The 21932-nt window shown below is 39.4% G+C and overlaps 2 protein-coding genes across 7 annotated transcripts in view; both read right to left on the bottom strand.

Moving 5' to 3' along the window:
• Positions 1-166: 166 nt before the first annotated feature.
• On the bottom strand, positions 167-12118 carry dyrk1ab (dual-specificity tyrosine-(Y)-phosphorylation regulated kinase 1A, b). Of its 5 annotated transcripts, none has more exons than XM_032507175.1 (12): positions 11302-12118; positions 9409-9478; positions 7535-7731; positions 7123-7215; positions 6788-6976; positions 6424-6571; positions 6035-6321; positions 5725-5871; positions 5226-5366; positions 4764-5067; positions 4319-4443; positions 3226-3813 (listed from the first exon to the last, which is right to left on the bottom strand). In XM_032507175.1, exons 2-12 carry the CDS (start codon positions 9419-9421, stop codon positions 3226-3228), a joined length of 2232 nt encoding a protein of 743 aa, XP_032363066.1. In that variant the 5' UTR covers positions 9422-9478; positions 11302-12118. The 5 variants fall into 5 exon arrangements, with proteins under 5 accessions (XP_032363074.1, XP_032363066.1, XP_032363072.1 ...); XM_032507181.1 differs by lacking the exon at positions 11302-12118 and adding an exon at positions 10444-10753; XM_032507184.1 differs by lacking the exon at positions 9409-9478.
• Positions 12119-20032: 7914 nt separating this feature from the next.
• The window catches only part of LOC116684534 (CD166 antigen homolog), a 39058-nt gene continuing 37158 nt past the window's right edge, over positions 20033-21932 (bottom strand). For both annotated transcript variants that reach the window (XM_032510109.1, XM_032510108.1), the window contains 2 exons: positions 21754-21889; positions 20033-21658 (listed from right to left, as the gene is read on the bottom strand). In XM_032510109.1, coding sequence (XP_032366000.1) covers positions 21787-21889 — 103 coding nt within the window. In that variant the 3' untranslated portion in view covers positions 20033-21658; positions 21754-21786. The remainder of the gene's footprint in view (positions 21659-21753; positions 21890-21932) is intronic.

The raw sequence follows: 21932 nt of genomic DNA on the forward strand, positions 1-21932 counted from the left end.
ACTACGACGGCTACGTCAACATTACTGTAAAAAGGAAAGGCAAAGAAAAAGGTACTGACATTTTATTTCTGTTTTTTTTGTTTTTGTTTTTTTACTAGGGGTAAATGAGAACTCTTCTTGGAAATGAGCTAATGTAGATGGAGACCAATAAAGACACACAGAGCAATTCAATTAACTTCTTTTTATATATCATACATAAGACTGTCTTAATATAATACAAAGGGCATTGTCATAAACACAGCAAAGTCTTGACTAGATCTTACAATCTGTGGATACATGGACTTATCCTTTCCCCCATGCTGTTCAATTCTATAGTGCATGTTGCATGTACAAAAAAAGTGAAAAAATGTGAAATCAAAAATGAAAAGGATAAATCCAAATTAAATAAGAGGATTTCAACTTCTGTTGGGTGTTCAGATATGTCGACAAGTATACGTGTTTGTGTATAACCCACAAACTGAACAGGCTTATGAAAGATGGAACCTTTTTTTTTCAACCATGTGCTTCTCATATAACCAAAAAGTAAGGTTTGTGATGTACATGCACTTACAATATACCCTGTGAAAATTATTAAGGTTTGAAGATCTAGCTTTCCCTGTTTGATTCAAACCCTACCTCATAGTGTTGTCCTGATGTAGTCAAGTACCTTTGCCAAAAGGCAAGGTTTTGCCACTAAGAAAACAGGAGTTCCTGCCCACTGAATGGTCACCAAATTGACAAACATAATCAACATACCAGCAGGAGCAAGGTAGTGAGTTCTATACTTCCTTTATTAAAAAAATATAAATATATACATAAATTCTATTTCAACTATTAAAAAGGGGCTGCATTTCATGACAACTGCTCTAAATAAGAGGTCAATCAGCATGATCTGAAATAGGCGCACACTTACGAGTCACTGCAGTCAATTTTTTTTCTTTTTCAGTCTTTATTTTTGGAATGTTTAGTACCAGTATGAGTGCCAGCAATAAAACCACTGGCAATTTCTAAATGTCTCAAATTCTGCGGGGTATGAAAAATGATTGCAAATATGCAATTAACCTTGACATCCAGATAAAACCCCAATCTCAATATAGGTAGCTTTACATTTGTTTGTGGAAATACCAAGCATGATCTCTTAAGATGGTTTCTCCTTTAAGATGACAACAGCATGACCTGTGGCCTGCCCTTTAATTTGAAAGGTGGCTGTGGGCAGGTTTTTCTGTCTAATTTCAAAGCTGGTAAAATGAGCAACAGAAGAAAGAAAGCACTTCAAAATCCCTGATATAAAAAAAAATCTGGTTATTGACTAATGTTTTGAGGACATGCATGTCTGCCTAGGCAAAGCATGTGGTTGTGGGTTGACGGACACCCTTCCCTTTGAACAGGACAATCATTGGGGGGGGGGGGGGGGGATCTGCCCTTCCAAATCAGAACAATTCCATTCAACGCAAACCGATTTGCCACATTTATCTTTACCCTGCCAAGACATTAAGTCTTGCTTCCTGGCAGAAACTAGCCAAGTTGACCAAATGATGTATGAAAGGCAGCAAAACCCTTTGAAATAGTACGATGGGGGCAAAAGAAAAACGACGACACAGAAATAGAACGCATTAGTCTCCTTGTTTTTGTTTTTTTTAAACCATCAGCTTCTATCTTGCTACTCCGGAGCCTGCAGAGTAACTACCAAATTCTCTAACATACCAAAGTTTTAAAAGACTCCCAAAATAATCTACCAATTAATATGGAAACAGTTTTGGTAAAACGTTGCAAACAAATCTGGCCAGAATACACAATAGCCAACGGTCTTAACAACGGTCTCCAGTTTTGCTAAAGTAATATATTGCAGCTGTTTGTATTGACGTTAAAATAAGATCTTGATAAACTTTGCGTCAAAGTGGTGAACTGCTACATTATTGGTTACAGACACCTATATGCTATAAAACAACTGCTTTGGTATAAAAACATATCCAAAGGGAAAATAAATTCTTGTAAAATTCACAGCATAATTTGAGGAGAAAAAAGGCAGTCACTTAACTCATTTTTTTCTTCAGTTTCCATGTTTTGGATGGAGAGACTTGTGCAGGTGGTTCTGATGAGGAACTACATGCAAAAGGGAAAAGTAACAAAACATAAAAGGGTAGACTCTGGAATAGATAGTTCTTTCCACTGCAAAATCCTTAACCAGTGAATAAGATTTTCAAGGAAGTAATGTTTAGGAGGTTGTTGTGTACAATAAGACCCTGTTATGTGGGGCCCTGCTGAAGAAGAAATCTTTGTCGAGAAAGGCCTCAAATTACCATTCTTATTTACCTTTTCTAAGTTGTTTTAATTTCCTTAAAGAATTAAGGGCTGTCTAGAGAGAAAAATAGAGAAAAGCCATCTTAATTCAAATGATAATGTCCAGCTCCATCCCATTCCAAGTCCATGAGTCATAAGGCCAAAGGGTTATCTAGAACCAGCCACTGACTGTCTTCCTTCCACTGGGCGGATCCTTTCGTCTCCCGTGCCCATCGCTGCTCTCATCTGTGCCGGGCCCGGTTGCAGCTTGCAGGACTACGGGGCCTCTAGGCCTGAGGGGTGGTGCTTCCCTCTCCTTTGACCCGATTGGTGTCAGTATCCACCTGCAGGGTCTCCTCTCCTCTCGGCCAGCACATGCTATAGGGACTCCACTGCCATGTGCTCCCCTTTAACAGAGTTACACAATACCGACCAACAACAAGAAATATCACCGCAAACATTTTCCCTCATTGTCAAGCTACAGGATTTACAAGCAGCTTTTACGAGAAATTTCACTAAAAAAAGGGCAAAATAATTAAGAACCGGTGGAATAGTAATGTCAGGCAGTCCGCGGTATGAACCGAAAGAGGACGCCAGCATTTCATCACCAACAGCTACCTGCAAAACAGCTTCAAACTTTGCTCTGAAATGCTCCTTAGAAGATTTTGCCACATAATACCATATGGTGATTACTTGGTGGTTACATGAAACTGGTGAAATGGTAAGATGGATGGTTCAATCTCACTATGGTTATTCCGCAGTATTATTTTGTGCCTAATGATTGCAAAAGAAAAACTGATGAAAATTACATATATACTTTTTAACAAAGGTTTATCTCTGTAGTAGCGGTTCAGTGATATCTCCCTTCTGACGTGAGCAGCTTTTGTTCTCAACACACCTTGTAGTAAAAAAACACCACCTTAAAAATGACGCACAGGGGGAACACACAGCCAAATGTCAGTGCAGTCACGAGCTGGCCATAGAACTCTGCTGCACACACACTCCAGTCATTGGAGACTCCTCCCGGTCCATGCCCTGCCTCATGCCCAGGTGGCCTTCCGCTAGGTAGTGGGCAGGCCCTGTGTTCGTGCCCATGGAGAATGCAGGGTGCGCTGCCATGCCAGTCTCCTGCCGTGGGTTCGAGAAGGCACCTAGCCCCATGCTCAGCCCACCATTCTGACCAAAGTCAAGAGCTCCGGCAGGCAAATGGCGGAGCTGGTAGGCCTGGTTGCCATGGTTCCCAGTGGAAGAGGACGATGTAGAGGAAGAGGAGGCAGAGGAAGACAGGGAGGTCATGGACAGATGGCCATGAACCACCTCCATGGAGTCCTGTGTTGAGGAGCTGTGTGTCGGGGAGGTGTAGTGGCGTGGGCGTGGCCGTGTAGCCATCATCTGCCCGTGGTGGTGATGAGCATGTGAGTGGGGATGCAGGGCCTTAGGGTGCTGAGGTGGAACATGGAAGGTGGTCTCCTGGACTGGGTGGGTCTCACCAGTGACTGACTCGGGTCCAACGCCACCTCCCCACACCAGCGGGGGTGGGTAAGGCTGTCTTGCCTGTCAATGTCGAACAAATAAGAGTCAGTTGGATATGGCCGTGTCATTTTTAAGGTCTTAAGTTAGCATTGTTTTAATTTGATGGTCTGCAAGAAGATTAGACAGAGTGGTTCCCAATTTAGGAATCATAACAATTTCTTTTGGCAATGCTACTTTTACTAAATCAGGTTCTAAGACCACAGTTTATAAAATGTGATGTTAATACTGTCTTGTATTAAGATCATTCCATCAACAAGTCAATCAAGCAATATGGAAAAAATATGATATTTCTTTAAATAATTAGTTTGTTAGTCAAATGTATTAAACTTCTTAAAATTTGTTCTGAAAATATCTTTATTAAACAGGTATAAAAAAAAAAAATGGAGGTAGCTTCTGTGCACATGCTGAATGAGCAAACATGTATACGATTTAGAAAATACAGAAAAAAACACTGAATTTAAATGAAGAACCACTACAATAACTCCCCTCAGTACCAGATGAAGATGGTTCTGGGTATCTTACTGACCTGTGGGCAGAGGCTGTCACCATCGATGGCAGGCAGGGCCGTGCCGAAGTGTCCTCCACTGTGCAAGTGGTGATGGGTAGGGTCTGATCTTGCTCTGCCACTGGTACTTGTCCCAGATGATCCTCCTTAAAGTTAAAGAAAAAAAAAGTGTCATAAGTGCAGTCTCGACAACCTGACCCAGAATACAGTATGTCAAATGTTACAGTAGGATTACTTAACGTTTAATAAAGCCAGGTTTTTTTTTTCTGGTTAATAACATGCTACAGTTAGACGTTGATGCCAACTTTCAAAAAATCAATATGATAAATGTCAACTGAAAATGAACATAATTACATCAATGTGCTAACATTTCTCATGTTAACATAGAACACAACAGACAAATCAATGGCTTTTACTACTTAATATTAAGGACAGCGGACCAGCAGAGTGCTGAGGTGGCAGTTACCTGAACTAGAGGAGGTGCTGGAGGTGGTTCCTGAAGACTGGGACTGCTCTAATGCGGGGCTTGTAGACACGCTGCTGCTTGTATTGGTCCCCTCATCCGCAGTCTTCTTGAAGAAGCTGTGCTGCAGGGCATAGTAGGGCTGGATGCGGCTCTTGGGGTCATAGTCCAACATCCGGAGGATCAGGTCCTTAAACTTCAAGTAGTCAGCAACAGCATGGCCAGACTCCCCCGCCCGCCGGCCACCTGGACCCCCTGTCTCCACACCCAGGATGGAGTGGAGCTTCCGCGAGGCTGGAGGCTTATACTGTTTAAGGCAGAGTACACAACAATTTAGTTATTTACTCAGCCACAACTTTTGTCTATCATCACACTATCTACCTTGGTTTTCACAATAGCCACAAAACACAAACTTTAGTCAGTCTAATTGGAGCAACAACAACAACAACAAAAAACTGAGCTCACCCTTTTGCCATCTTTGGTCTTCTTAACACTCCATGTACCATCCGAAAGCTTCTCAAAGAACTTTCTGGCTTTTGGGGCTAGGTCCATTATGTGATTAGGTGGGATACCTAGAACCTCGACTATTTTGTTCATCTGGTCCACCTGGGGAATAAGGTATTAATTAAGTTACTGTAATGTTCACATTGTACATCTGTTATTTAAAAGACAGCCCACTGAATACATTTTTATATACAGTAAATGTCATCCTAAGATAACTTAACTGTCAAAACATTTAGGCTGAGGCAAGTGGCCACAATAACGGGAGACAACAATGTCAAGGGTTGATAACTGATTGATGTGGTATGTTTTAGGCTTGTGAAATCCACATATCAATCTCTGAGGGCCTACATGACATTTGGAGGCTAGACATCAGGTGAAAAAATGACAATGAAACCATTGCTATTCTCAGTTTGATTACAAAACACAACACAAATCTGAGAAGTATTTCAGTTTTGTATACCTCATTGGCTCCGCTGAAGAGAGGTTCTCCAGTGTGCATCTCTACCAAGATGCAACCCAAGGACCACATGTCGATGGCCAGGTCGTAGGGCATTCCCAGCAGCACCTCTGGCGAACGGTAGAAGCGACTCTGGATATATTGATATATCTACAAAAAGAAAGCCGGGACAGTCAGACTCCCCATTTGTCTGTAAACTCTAAATTACCTATTAATTACACCACAATATAAGCAACAACTATCACACACTCCTCAGGGACATTCTTGCATACATTTATTTTTATTGCTGATAAGGAAAACTACAGGTAGATACCCTTTGTCCCAGTTGGCATGAACTGCCAAAGTCCACTATTTTAATGGCACTCCTCTTGGGGTTACAGAGGAGGATGTTCTCAGGCTTCAGGTCACAGTGGATGATGCTGAGCTCAGGCGTGGCCAGGAAAAGCAGCGCCGTGCATAGCTGCTGGGCAAACTTCCGGGTGAGGTTGAGTGAGACACCACGGAAGTTGGTATTTCGGAGTAAGTCATACAGGTTATATGAAAGCATCTCAAACACGAGGCAGAGGTGGTTCCGGAACATGAAGTGACGCTTTAGGTGAACTGCAGAAAAACAAATTTTACCCATGTTAATTAAATACAGGAAAAACATTTTGATTTATTCTGTCTTGTCAGATCAGGGGGGAAATTTCAAGAGTGGGTTACCAATGTAGTATTTCATCTCGGTATCATGTTTGTTCATGAGCTCTAGGAGGCGCACTTCAATCTGGGCTTGATTGAGGAAAGCTTTCTTGTTCTTGATGATCTTAATGGCAACCCATTCCTGCTCAGCACGGTCATACGCTTTCACAACCTAAAGATGTCAACAACAGCACATATTAATGTTTCCCAATGTTAAATCAAAACTGTTTTTCAAATTTTAACTGTACATGAAAAATCTTCAGCAAGTGGCTTTATACAGACCAAAATTAAACCATCATGTGTTTCTCCAAATTTAAGACAAGTTTCTCTGTCACATGCACTCAAACCAAGTGTGTGTTGTGTGTGTGTATGATGCATAATCAAGCACCTGTCCAAATGATCCTTTTCCTATCAAGGAATCAATCTCATAGCGGTCCATCCACTTCTCCCCATTCTTGACGATGTAGTCATAGTTATCATCGTCATAGCCGTCATTAAAGACTTTCCTCTCTTTTTTGTGACTGGAATCTTCACCCTGACCCTGTTGGTGCCGTCGCTTCTTTTTTGCATAATACACCTATAAATTAAAAAGTAAACAATTCCCATGTTCATACTGGATGACTTTTTATAATACTTACAAGTTCAATGTTTACAAATCTTCACAATGTAACAAACCAATAATATATTGGATACAATATGTATTAAATGAAAAACAAAACAAACCTCATTGATGTGTTTGTATGTTTTGATAAGGTCAATGGAGAGCTTCCTCAGGGGAGCTGAAGTTGGGTCACGAAAGCACTGGGGCATGTGCCTCTGAAGTAACAAATGGGAAAGTCACAACGTTTCATTAACAAACTATAAGCACAGTGTGTTTTTTCGTAACAGGGCTTATCTTAATTGCTAATGGTAAATCTTAGAGGCCATTCTTTAAATGATATACAATATATGTTTGCACAATATCAAATGGCTAGATAAAAAAAAAAAAACATTTACAAGCAGCTACTCTGCCTGGTGACAGCAGCAAAAAGGGAAGAAGACTTTTTTATATCACATTAAGTATTGCAATTATTGTAACACTACACATCAAGACTAAAAGAAATGCAAGCGCTGGGGTAGGGTAGAGTTAGTGTACCTGATTGGCAGTGAGCTGTGGTGTCTGGTCGCTGTACGGTAAGACCGTAACAGATTGGTCAGTGCTTGGCTGGTGGCGGTCACTGTACTGCTGGTGCGTATGGGGCATTGGAGCAGCCATCTGAAGACCAGCAGTGTGTAAAGAAAAAGAGGGCGCAAGCCGGACGGACGAAGGTTTGCATGCTGAAGTCTCTCCTCCTAAAAGAAATTAACACCGCTATGAGTTGCATATTACCTACATTTAAAATAATAAAACACACAAAGGAGGGTAAAGTGTAATAGTATTTCAGCAGTGTTTCCTCTATTCCACAAAAGAAATTTCCAGCCCAAAAATAAAAAAAACAGGTTAAAATAAGCTTACGGTTAAGATTTGCTTCTTATTTTACTGATTTAATATAAACGGGCATCATTTGTGGGTTAATCAAACCAGAAAGAATTTCCTTAACACAATAAAGTCCGTTGGGAAAGAAAAATATATGCAAAATGCAAATTATGCATTTGTAATATTTACATGTATGCTGAAATGATCAAGCTCACCCTTTAAACACAGACAGAAATGATCATAAGATGTTGAGAACAATAAAAAGGGTTACTTCATTGTTAGCAGAAATGTCAGATTAATACAATGTCTTTTGTTAACAAAGTCAAAAAATGCATCAAAGGATAACCACAAAAAATAAATAGCAGTAATATATCAACCTTTGTGAAGAAAAAGGAGCAAAACAGCAAGTTTAACAGTGAAAAGGGGTGAAAACAAAGCATCTCCACACTAAACAGTGAATCATCCTTCATTTTAAGCCAGAAGGAATCAAAAAATTATCAAATAGCATGTTCAGCTATCAGCATCTCTCACCAGACAACACAATTCACCAGTGCTACACAGTAACCACTATTCAGAATCCCAGCAACAGCACCTAATTAGCATAGCCTATCACCACAGAGATACAGCGTGATTTGGCAAGCCCATCAATGCACAGACCAATCACAACGCAGTATGCAAATAGCCTACTTTTGTTGCCAGGGCAGAGCTGCTCCCATTTTCCAATGAGAAAACAAGAAATAAACAAGAAATAAAATTGAACTTTGGCACACTTAGACGCTGCTTTCAACACAAGAGCCTGACAGCAAAATAGCTGCACAGCCCAAAACCTGCACTCCATATGAGAGCATTAGAAAGCTGACCCAGCTTTGGAAAAGGAAAAAATACACATTCACTGACAGAAATAAGAGGAACTGTAAGATGATAGAGCACAGGCAAAGGCTGTATTTAAAAATATATATTTTAGATCTTTTATGTACTATATATATATAGATATATATATATATATAGATATATATATATATCTATATATATATCCATTGTATAAAAATAAATGTATTAAATAAAACCTCATGTTGCGAGGATGGTCCCAACTGTAACAATAATAATGTAATGTATACTTTATACTTACTATATTGTTAAAGCAAAATAATTGATACATTAGATTAGGCCTAAATCCAATACATTTTATTTGAATCTGTTTATACATGTATTAAATTTAAAGCACTAAAGTGATAAGACTAATTTGTCTTGATGACTAGTGTGTCTATTTTCCTGTTTGTTTAGCTGAGACCTAAAATTATTACAAACTAATTGTAATCACTTGGAGTGCAGTCATCAAATAAAAAGTGCATTAAATGGATATTTAAATATTGCACCTGCCAATTCCAATAATTGAATAATGATTTAAGATTGACTTGTTCTTCACTTAAGTAAGTCCTAACATTTGAGAGTCTGGATATCAAATTTAGAACAGCAAAATAAATACAAGAGAAGAAGATCTTAGGTGCACCACTTCCCACCAAAGGGTTAAGGCTTAATATATAGCAGCTAACCTGGATGCATCATCTCCTGTAAAATTTCATATCATCCTGGGAGGAGAGTCCAGCAGCAAACCACAACCCACTATAAAGAATAAAAACATATCATTATCATTGTGCATCTTTGGTGGTTATATAACTTCACAGTGGTTCAACTTTTGTTGAAAAGAAGGGACAGAGGACCCCTAAAGAACAGAGAACACCCCAAAACTTTGAAAAGTGTGCTTGGGGTAAATGTATGAACTTTGGGGAAATTAAAAAATAAAGTTGAAGTTCAACAAAAGGCAAGCTGCTCATGTATCAACAGTCAAAAGCCGTTAATGTCTGGGCAATTAAAGTTACTTTTTAAATTGCTGAAAGATTAACAGTTCACTCAGAGAGGCACAGACTACAAAACAAATTAATATTGTTGGGACTCAGTGGCACTGGTTCTCCTCTCAGCATGTCCATAGTCAGTAGACTTTTATTTCTTTTTTAAATAACAGTGGATTTTATGACCTGAAATATACTTTCACACAATAGGTAGCCCAACCGAAACGTACGTTTATAATACGTTACCGTATCATGCAAATTGACACAGAACTAAACAAGTTTGGTTTGAGCCCATTTCACAAACACAATACCGGACAGACTAACTAAAGGTTGAATTTAACATTTTAAAAATCACCAATCTTAATGGTAAAATGTAAGCTGTATTTGACCACCAAAGCCATTTTGGCATGTGCACTTGTAGCTCTTTACTCTTTCCTAAACGTTTGATTGTTCTTTATTTTCAGTACTGACATATGAACAGTTCCTTTCCTGGCTCTATTCATCACGCCATTAACGGGCCTATTTAGGTGTAAATATAACGACAGCTAGCTTGTTATTAGTAGCCGTATCATATCAAGCGATAGCTGAGGATCTCTGTAACAAACCTATGTGTCATCTTCTCACGCCCAACTGATTAGATCCATCCCAAAGCTGAATCAAATATAACCCATCCAAAACAATTAAAAGCTAACGCCCGTGAATAAAGACGTAACGTTACCAGAGTAGCTCTGTACTTACAGATGATGGGGTAGATCTCGTCATGGTTGGAATTTAGAAAGCATATTCAGTGTTAATTTGCGTCCTCTCTTGCTACATATCGTTCGTGTATGTATCCAATTCCTAGTATAAATGGCAAACGCATTCAGGCTCACGTTACCGTTAGCAGCCTTAACTAGCTAACGTTGTCGTCGTTAACGTTACCCTGAAAACTGCGGGACAAGCGAGCATATCGCTCACCAATCCAACGTTAGCTTGTGACGCTGTGTTCAGCCAGCGGGTTGTGGGGCCCATTCAGCTGGTTCGTCAACAAGTCAGCGTTAACCATTAGCCAGGTTAGCCGAATTAGCTACCAGGCGTTAGCCAGGTGAGCTTCCGTAACGTTACTGTACAACTCTAAAACCCAACCTAACGTTCCACCTACTATATATATGCAGTTAACATTGCATCGGCAGTACATCAAACGGGGCTGTTAGCTAGCACGGAAACATTTGCTTAAAACGTACAATGACAGTGTCTAACATCGCAGGTTTAACGTTAGCTGTACAGTTACCGTTAACCCCGTGCCAGCATGACACTCAGCTCCCATACAATCCTCCAGCTCACAACAAGCTGAAAAACTGTGCCCGTCAAACATTAAAATAAGTCCGCTGACCTACTGACTGAAAGCAAATGTTAGCGCTGGCTTTAGCGGAGTCGGCACCGCCACACAATGTTAGCTAGCCGCCACACCATAAGCTAACGTTACCACTCTCAACTTCACTGTCGCGTCCATCAATGTTAACCGTTCACGTAACATATAATACATGCATCTGCGAAAGCGTGAAATGTTAAGCTAACGAAGAAAAATATGAAATATTACATTTTAAAATGTCTCACCTCTGATGGCACGATCTTCATTTAAAGTCCAATAACCTGTATGATGAGGAAACTTATCCAGCTTGAGATGCTCCCCTCCCTGCACAGTTAACGTTAAATCCACTGATCACCGTCCTCTGATCGGCACACTCTAAAATAATTCACCAGCCAGATGTAATATGCTTTACATATCCCGATCTTAGATGAACAACACCGGCGATCGAAGCAACTTTGAATAACGTTCCTATCAACTGATGACTGGCAACATGCTAACGTTAACTAGCACGCATAACTCACTAGCTAACCTTAGCGAGCTGGCTAGCTAGTTGACAAAATGAGCGCAGCTAACATTAGCTACATGCCCTGGCTAGCCTTAAGCTAACAGTTCTAGCTACCGCTAAATAAACGTTATGCCAAATCCGGATTTTACGCTGTCTTTGCAAATTTAGCGCCGGCCACTTCGATAAATATGTCAATATAGTTGAGTCCAGAGTATTTAAAACATGAAACAGAAGCCGTGTCCTCTGATAATTTTGGTTAGGAATTTTGTGTCAATTTTCACAAAATGGCGCGCGGTCCAAACCTGCGCAGTGAACCGGCCCGGTGGACCAGAGACACGGACAACTGAGTTAGTGCGGCGCCGCCTAATTATTTCAACTATGTTAAAACGTCGGCCTTTTGATCTTTTTAATCCGATCCACTAGACGCATTTCGATATCCAAAAACGTCAAATATATATCCACTGACAGCATTATTCCGGCGGGAAGAGAGAACATTTGAAAAGACTGAGCTGGGGAAAAAAACCCTCCTGACAAAATGGCGATGCTCTAGCTTGTTGCCATGGCAACTGTCAATCAAAAAAAGAAAGTACCCGGATGCACCAATGACGAATAAAATCTCGCTGGCCAGAGTTACAGGACACATAACTCCAGTGGGGTCCCTGTCTGTCTTTTTAACCGTGTTTGGCCTGTTGCTACCATCCGGCAGAAATGTTGCCTATATACCCTTTACTGTGTGTATTTTTACAATTTGAAACTATTACTGCCCTTTATGCTCGTAACCGGTGTGTATTTGATTTCCCATTTTCTTTCTTTAGTGTTGGTAATTTAAAGAATAACTTGGCCAATTCTCCTTTACAGCAAGAGCCATAGCTTGTGGATTGTATAGCCTACCCCCCCCCCCGTCTATTTATAATACTAATAAAAAAATAAAAAAAAATAATTATTATTATTATTTATATTTTCACTTTGTCATTATAATTATTATTTTTTTATAACAGTATGAACTTTCAAATAATGTTAATTCCAGTTTATTTTGTCACCTGTCGTAAAGTCATCATATTTTATTTTGAGAAGAAACATATTTGCACAGTACAGCAATAAATAGGCTACACTTTAATGTCAATGAGTGAACAAGTCATTAGTAAGGGCAGCTTTTCTGTTGTACAACTTCAAGTCAAATATAGCTTTTTATCCCAAGCATTGTTAACATAAACTTTGTCGTTTTCCAAAAACAATTGTTATTCCACCTGAGACTGTTATTACAGTTAACCACTGCATAAAGCAATTATTTCCGCGTACTCCAGGCCCAAGAGGTTCAGATAACAATCTATGGTATCTGTGATCTGAGTGAAATTGTCAACTTATGACATCTGCTGGTTGTATGCTTACCCCATAGGGAGATTTTTTTTAATCATCAAAAATGTGGTGCAAGACCATGAAGTGGTTCATTAAAGACAAGTAAAATAATTTCAGAATCAATACAAAAACTGACAAGTAACCAATGTTAATGACTTCAAAATAGGTGTCATACATTTACTCCTTCTGTTCCCAGTCAGCACTCTGGCAGCAGAGTTCTGAATCAATTATAACTGACTAATTACTTTTTTTTTTTGCGTCGACCAGATATGAGTGAATTGCCTGGCCTGCTGGATATTAAAGCATGCATTAGTCTCTCTGTGCAGCTCAGAGAAAGAAATGACCACACTTCAGCTATAGGCCATATTTTGAGATGATAAAACGCAGATTCGGCAACATGAGCCCAAAGTCAAAGACGACACCAAGGTTTCTCTCCTGCTGGATTGATGTAGAGAATTAGATTTTGTGGCCACTATCTCTCATTTACTCACATCTGCACAATGTCCTCTCCTGCCAGAAAGAAATGATAAGCTATCTTGGTAGCCTCCAACAATTATGGCAATTTAGGTAAATTACTATATCCACCTATACACACATCTATTCTCTAAACAAACTTGTTCTGTTGAGAGTCAGTGCTCTTTGGCTAACAGGTTGGATACACCTAGGTATGTCTGTAGTCGATCATAAAGCAACCACAATTAGACAGAAAAATACTCACACCCATGGGCATGTACTTTACCTGCCCATTGACTATGGGAAACTCTTACAGACAGGGGAACACGGATCATCACACAGAAAGGGCCCAGGCCCAGACAATCAAAGACTAGACTGGTTTTTGTTGGGCACTAGTGCTAACCACTGCCATGCCTAAATAATCCCTGTCCAGTCCAGATTTGCCCCACTCACAGATCACAACACAGACGTGGATGCCATTGACCCTGTTACATGACATCTACTGTCTAAATATGTACCTACACTGTAATATTACACAAAACAAACTTCAAGGCATAATAATCCTATTCTAAAGTCTTATTTTTAAAGCACAATACAATATCTCATCATAATCAAAATCACAAGGACTTTCTAGATGTTCCATTGTTTTTGGGCAGTTTTGCAAAAATATGTTGATTTCATAATGTTTACTTTAGAAAACCATGTGCTTTGGTAGTTACCAACATATAGTCCATTAATTTCTGTAACGCCTGAATTTGCAGAGGATGCATTGGAGAAATATCACCCTGCTTAAAATTAAGGCAAACTGCAGTTATGGTGTTTACTTTTGCCTTTTCCCCTACAATATGGGATAAAAGTATTTGATCCCCTGCTGAATTTGTACATTTGCCCACTGACAAAGAAATGATCAATGCATAATTTTGATGGTAGATTTAATTGAACAGTGAGAGACAGAATAACAACAAAAAATACAGAAAAATGCATGTCAAAAATGTCATGAATTGATTTGCTTTTTAATGAGGGAAATATGTATTTGACCCCTCTGCAAAACATGACTTAGTACTTGGTGGCAAAACCCTTGTTGGCAAACACAGAGGTCAGACATTTGTTTGTAGTTGGCCACCAGGTTTGACACATCTCAGGAGGGATTTTGTCCCACTCCTCTTTGCAGATCTTCTCCAAGTCATTAAAGTTTTGAGGTTGACGTTTGGCAACTGGAACCTTCAGCTCCCTCACAAATTTTCATTGGGATCTAAGGTCTGGAGACTGGCTAGGCCACTCCAGGACCTTAATGTGCTTCTTCTTGAGCTCCTTTGTGTTTTGGGTCATTGCCATGCTGGAATACCCATCCACGACCCATTTTCAATGCCCTGGCTGAGGGAAGGAGGTTCTCACGCAAGATTTGACGGTACATGACCCCGTCCATCGTCCCTTTGATGCGGTTAAGTAGTCCTGTCCCCTTAGCAGAAATAACCCCCAAAGCATAATGTTTCCACCTCCCTGTTTGATGGGATGGTGTTCTTAGGGTCATAGGCAGCATTCCTCCTACTCCAAACACAGCAAGCTGAGTTGATGCCAAAGAGCTCCATTTTGGTCTCATCTGACCACAACATGTTCCCTCAGTTGTCCTCTGAATCATTCAGATGTTCATTGGCAAACTTCAGACGGGCATGTGTATCTGCTTTCTTGAGCAGGGGGACCTTGCGGGCGTCCTTCACGGCGTAGTGTGTTACCAATTGTTTTCTTGGGGACTATGGTCCCAGCTGCCTGGAAATCATTGACAAGATCCTCCCGTGTAGTTCTGGGCTGATTCCTCACTGTTCTCATGATCATTGCAACTCCACAAGGTGAGATCTTGCATGGAGCCCCAGGCCGAGGCAGATTGACAGTTTTTTTGGTGTTTCTTCCATTTGCAAATAATCGCACCAACTGTTGTCACCTTCTCACCAAGCTGCTTGGCGATGGTCTTGTAGTCCATTCCAGACTTGTGTAGGCCTACAAACTTGTCCCTGACATCCTTGGAGAGCTCTTTGGTCTTGGCCATGGTGGAGAGTTTGGAATATGATTGATTGATTGCTTCTGTGGACAGATGTCTTTTATACAGGTGACAAACTGAGATTAGGAGCCCTCCCTTTAAGAGTGTGCTCCTAATCTCAGCTCGTATCCTGTAAAAAAGACACCTGGGAGCCAGAAATCTTTCTGATTGAGAGGGGGTCAAATTCTTTTTCCTCTCATTAAAATGCAAATCAATTCATAACATTTTTGACAAGCATTTTTCTGGATTTTTGTTGTTATTCTGTCTCTCGTTGTTCAAATAAATCCACCATTAAAATTATAGACTGATCATTTCATTCCAAAGGCCAAGGGAACTTTATCAGGATGCATAGTATCCTGATCCATGAAATAAAAAATAATAATAACAAAAATCTGCCTGCTTCTATGGGATTTTAACATAGGGGTGTCTACACTTACAATACATTATTCCTTCACAAAAAAAATGTCCCTAAAGGTTGAACTTTTCCTCATTTTTTAAGTAAGGCATTAAGATCAATTTCCAAAAGATGATTTTTTTATTTTTCAACTTAAGTATAGGTTCCTACACTCATGAGCAGCTCTGTATGTGATGTTCATCAGTGGTCGGTTCATTAAATTAGTTTTACAAGTAGAAACTACTATTAACTGTAGGGTTAGGGCTTAGTGACACTGGAGTACATTGTGTAGCTAATACGCCCAAAAAGCTGTTTGAGCACAGTTTCTGTTCCCACATCCTTGATTTTTCCTTGATTCCAACACTGATCATCACAGTATACCTTTGACCACAGGATGGCAGCAAAAGCTTATTTTGATTTGTGTTGTACAGACCGTCTGGTGATGACGTACATGGTTTCTAAATTTCTTACTCCATTTGGAGATGGTGCATCATCCCCTAAGTGGCTGAGTAGAGGTTAAAGGCATTATATGCCGAGCTATCACTGTCACAGTCAAGGGACTAAACCGGGTGGCAAAACTGGACTTACATTTCATGTGACTATCAAACAAATAACTTTTTTTTAATATCATTTGTATGAATGCCCCAACCAAAATATTGAAACTACTGGACTCTGTTTATCATGCCGCATTGAGGTTTATCACAAACTGTAAGCCCCGCACACACCACTGTGAACTTTACACACGTGTGGGCTGGCCAGCATTGGAGAATCGTAGACTCAATCATTGGTAGGCTATATGTTCATTTATAAGGGTATTCTGCGTCTGCTCCCCTCATATCTGTGTGAATATATTCAACCAAAAGCAGATAGACTGTATTCTTTACGCTCACAAGACTTACTGCTACTGTCTGCACCAAGTGTCCGCGCAGAAGTTGGTAAGGTGGCATTTCACTATTCTGCCCCCACAACATGGAACAATTTACAAAGGTTCTGGAAATTAAAGGAAGTGGTTGCAATTGGCCAGTTTAAACTCTTGCTCAAAGGTTTGGAAATTAAATCTATGGTCTGTAAATGTTTTAAATAGTTTTATGAAATTGTTATGAAATTGTCTGTAGCTAATGTACGGAATTGTTGTGATCTGTGCCGCTGTCTTGGCCAGGACTCCCTTGAAAAAGAGATTAGTAATCTCAATGGGATTTTCCTGGTTAAACAAAGGTTAAATCAAGTAAAAAAAATAAAAATATATATTGTGTAAAAAAAGTAAATTTCTGTTTCCAATTGAAGTAGTTTAATCAGGTGTCTTTGCCCTGGTAGGTCTTCATGGCTCAAAATGGAGAAGCAATTAGATCAAATATGCTTTTTCTCTTCATGAGTGTCCTTACAGGCCTTTTTTTGCTTCAGTCTGTGAATCTAATAGTATCCATGATGTTGTCCGCTAAGGCATAATGTTGCAGGCCCTGCAGAGACACCAGTACTGATGAGTCAAAATAGATCACAAAGATATTGTTTTTCCATAGTTTTGTAAGTGCTGGAAGAAGTATACTAGCTCTGCCAAGTGTGTTTTTATGTCTGCGGCATAGACTGTAAAAGATATTGATGGAGCTTCCGGGTCTGAAAAGTAAAGCCGATGCAGAAGTGCCTTGAACCTCCATTCTAATTTCCAGCAGGGGGTGAATCCATTGGTTACTAAAAGAAGTCAGCTTTTGTAGAGTCTTTGACAAAAGGACCCTAGCCTACTTCTCAATTGATTTGTTACCTCAGTAAACATTTTGAACACATGTTCTTCAATACATCATGATGTCAATCCATCCCTCCATCTTCATCCACTTATCCGGTATCGGGGCAGCAGCTCCAGCAGGGGACCCCAAACTTCCCTTTCCCGATCATGATGTCCATTTTGTATATTATGGCCCTATTTGTTTTTTAAATAGATGGTAAAACAGGGAATGCTTTAGCGCTACATGGCGACCTGTCAATCACAGCTTAGCAATGTGTCTTTATGGTCCTGTGTTTACAGATTTTCTTTGTACTGCTGTACATGCAAATACATGCCAGTACCTGAAAATAAAGCCCGGAAAAATCTGCCGGATGACTGGATTCAGCTGGTTGAAAATCAAAAACGTTCCCTCTGTAACATTTAGCTTAGTGCAGCGCCATTGCAACCCTACATGACACTGGCTCAGCTGCTTCATCCTCCCCAAGCGCCACCCTCTCGCCCAGAAGTCACCATGTCCGCTTTAGAAAAACCAAGATGGCGATGTCCAAATTGACAAACTCAAGGCTTCAACATGGTAGTCCACAAATCAATGGGTGACGTCGCTGCAGCTAGTACATTGATTTTACAGTCTATGGTCTATGGCCAGGGCCCCCCCACTTTACGGCCCTGGCCCGATTTAGCGTCACGGCTGGTGTGATCCCATCGTAAGATGGTCTGTGTATTGGATTATTATTTTTTTGCATTAAATGTAAGCTGCATTTTAATAGATAAATAGATATATAGATAGCCTTTATTATTTAGACTCATGGTCCATAAAAAATACAAAAGCAACAACAGAGAAACATACAGATAGGCCTACACAAGACAGACACCAATCAAATAAGACAACTACCAGTAATCCCATAAGGGGGACTGGTATCGCAGAGCACTGAACCTTGGATCAATCAAATGTAAAATGACAGAGTTACAAGAAGAATTCAAGCGACCGATCCATTTATACATCAAATTCCCCAGTAAAGCGGAGAAAGTAATAACTCCTGCTTGACAAAACAAGTCACTTGCACTACACCACCTGGGTTTCCCAAGTAGAATTCGCAAACAGTCATTATAAGCGACCCGCAGCTTATTGTAGCTTGCCTTTTTAAACTTGACCCACATGGGGGCAGTGTAAAAAGTAGTACAATATGCTTTAAAGAGTTTTGTCTTGACAGTAACAGAACACCAGGAAAACTTCCTGGCAAGTATGTTAGCCTGCATATATAACATGCGACGCTGCCTATACATGTCCTCATCATCTGACATTTGATCTGTTATGATGTGACCCAAATACTTAATTTTGCATCCAACAGTAAGCACATGACAGCAAGATGGAAAGATGGAAAATGTTGGTCCTTATCCTCTTTTACTCTACAAAACATAACCAGACTCTTTTTGCCATTATATTTCACGTCATATTCAACCCCATATTTGGAACATATATTTAACAGCTCTTGAAACCCTGCACTGCTAGGGGAGACAACAGCCAAGTCATCTGCATACATGAGATGGTTCACTAGTATGTTACCCATCATGCATCCTGTCTTACACTGTCTCAGCTGGTCAGACAGGTCATCCAATGTTGCACCAGTTTGTTTATTTAAAAAAAACATAATTTATATGTTGATCAAATAGTTTATGTAGGAAACCTTAACTAGCTCTAAGTAACTTGTAATTTTAGCTGTGAAATGAATGTAGTTGAGTGAAATGTAGAACATGAAGTGGTAGTACAGAGGGGTATAGTAGCTAGCAAAAATGTTAAAATAAAGTGCACTTAATAATTGTGCTTATACACAGTATTTGAGTAAATGTAGGTATACTTTCCACTACTGGTTACGAGTAAAAAAAAGGTTTCAATGATTTTGAATCTGATACAATCATAGGTGACTTATGTACATCTCTTACTATCCATCCATCTATTTGTTGGTGGTCACACTAGCAATAGGATCAAAGATATTTGGTTTAATTTTTTCTGACACAACACATCCCTTAAAATGTGACATCAGGCCTCATAGTGTCTAAGACGGTCGGGTTTGCAGGTTTCTTGTTTAGGAACCATTCTCTATGAGATGCTATCCTGATACTGTAAAAGTTAACTCTGGTGACTGCGGCCTTGGCTAGGAGGTAATATGATAATGTTAACATAATTCTTCAAAGTTGAACTCTAACGCATATCGCCCTCTTGTTGAAACATAACCAAAATGTAGTGTATTTACAATATTTTCAACCCAAAATTCATCAAAACATAGGAAATCACATTCTAAAATCTTTGAGTTTTGTACTTCTGATGCAGAAACATTTTCTTCAAATTCCAAGTTTGATTCTACTATAAACAATATATTTTTATATTATACATTATATATAATAAATAGGGGAGTTCAATCAACAGGATAATCTAACCCTGCAGAGTTCAGTCATTCTGCGCCATCTACACAGAAGTTTTTGCTTGCAAAACATAATTAATATCCAGTGGACATAACTTTTCCAAATGTACATTTTATTTTAAACAAAAGTACAAAAAAAACAAACATCAGGTATTTACAATACTTGCATGGCATGTTCACTTTCTTTGGTCATTCTTCCAATTTGATGGTTTTACACACAAGGTAGGCAACAAACAGCAGCTTGGAGGTCTGAGATGATCGCATGCTGAATCTATTATCCAACCAGACGCTGAGCAACCTACTGATGAATCACAATTCATTACGTATTTGTAAAATCTGCAAGCAATTTACGTTTTGTTACGGTTTCAATCCAAGTTATGAATTATGTGACAATTACTGAAATTGCCTACCAGGACATTTGATCTTGTACAATATAAATAGCAAAGAGAAAATTAAAATCACATACTTCACAATCACATCCTGGTATTGAAACTTTTTTTTTTTTTTTTTAATTTAGCAAATGCTCTTAAAAGGACCAAATTTGTGACATGTACAGCTTTGCGTATTCCATCGTATTCTACACAAATCTGACATGAAAACATGAACCCTAGTGCACGTCACAAACTGAAGCCATTACAGGTAGATTTTCAAAAAAAGGCAAACATATCATGAAGGCTACATTGAGACAAACACATTGTCCTCTCTGTGTGCTCCATTAGAAAGTTATGCCATATAGCTACACAATAAACAATCATACCTTAAACACTGATGCAGCACAAATTGAGAATTCACTTACAGCCTTGAAACTCAAAAGTAATTTTACTACTACAGGCTCAAGGACTTCTTCTTGCATGAAAACAAACAATGGCTTTATGTAAAACGATCTGTACAGCTAAATTAAAGCCAGTGAAATGAGTTGTGTTATGCTATACATTCTCTCAATAATCTACCTGCTTGTGTAATGCAGTGGTTATGTCGAATGTACAGTGCATTTGAAAAAAGAAACCGGCAAAATTAACTGAGTTTCTGTTTTTTTTCTTCTCCTGGTTACTTTGCAAAGAACTCTGTGGCACATCACCTACTTCCATGTATGCAACAATGCATACCATCTATAACTTATGCCGAGTATAACGATATACCCATAGCCCTGTCAGAAATGTCATCTATTTCAACTGTTTTTAACGCCTTAATGAACAAACTATAATGAATGCACAAATAAACAGATTTAGTACACTGATGTTGTAGGCAGAGGTTGTTTGACTGTGATGACGTGAAGCTAAGAAGCAATGGTGGTGATGTCCCTCGGTCCCTGCTGTCTCCGAGGGCCAAAGAGTCAGACTAATGCAGGCCTACACATCCTTACAGCAAAGGCAACTGGTCTAGTAGTAATTCTACTGGCATCAACTAACAAAACCAAAAAAGATCGGCATTTTCTCAGTTTCCCAAATTCCAAACATGAATCCTAATAGTAGATAAAGAAGTTTACACGTGTATCAGTAGTGCAGACAAGTTATGTATATCACATACAGTATCCATTCTTTTTTTTTTTTTTTCAAGGAATGGAGGGGTAAGGGTTGGAGGGACTCGGGCGTGTTTGGATATGCTTTTTAGTCAAATTCTCCCTGAAACCAAATCCAAACCGTAGTCATCCCAATGTACACTCGTATTTTTTTTCCCCAAAGACAGAAGTGAAGAGAAATGTGCAAAGGTTCCAAATTCTCACTGGAAAGAAAAGAATGAAAACAATGTTATTTAAAAAAAAAAAAAAACTGACTTGGTTTAGCTTTATTCAGGCATATGATGGAAATGTTTTCTACCTTTCACATTCCCAAAGGATGGTTGCCGTTTCTTTACACCTCAGCTTTTTGGCTGTTCTCCTCCACTTTCTCCTCCAGTTTTTTCTCCTCCTCAGAAGACCCGTTCTCCTTTTCACCAGTCTTCCAGCTTCCTTGCCTGTTTGGAATAAAAAATGGTTACCCAACATGTTGATATTCCT

This window comes from Etheostoma spectabile, chromosome 3 (genome assembly GCF_008692095.1).
Source record: "Etheostoma spectabile isolate EspeVRDwgs_2016 chromosome 3, UIUC_Espe_1.0, whole genome shotgun sequence".
NCBI classification, from domain to species: domain Eukaryota; kingdom Metazoa; phylum Chordata; class Actinopteri; order Perciformes; family Percidae; genus Etheostoma; species Etheostoma spectabile.

Excerpts from the sequence above, each read along its gene's own strand:
- dyrk1ab (XM_032507175.1), bottom strand. Across the intron at positions 6,977-7,122 it reads CATACAAACACATCAATGAG|GTGTATTATGCAAAAAAGAA; the intron begins GTTTGTTTTGTT and ends TTTAATTTATAG. Across the intron at positions 5,068-5,225 it reads AGACCAAAGATGGCAAAAGG|TATAAGCCTCCAGCCTCGCG; the intron begins GTGAGCTCAGTT and ends TGCCTTAAACAG.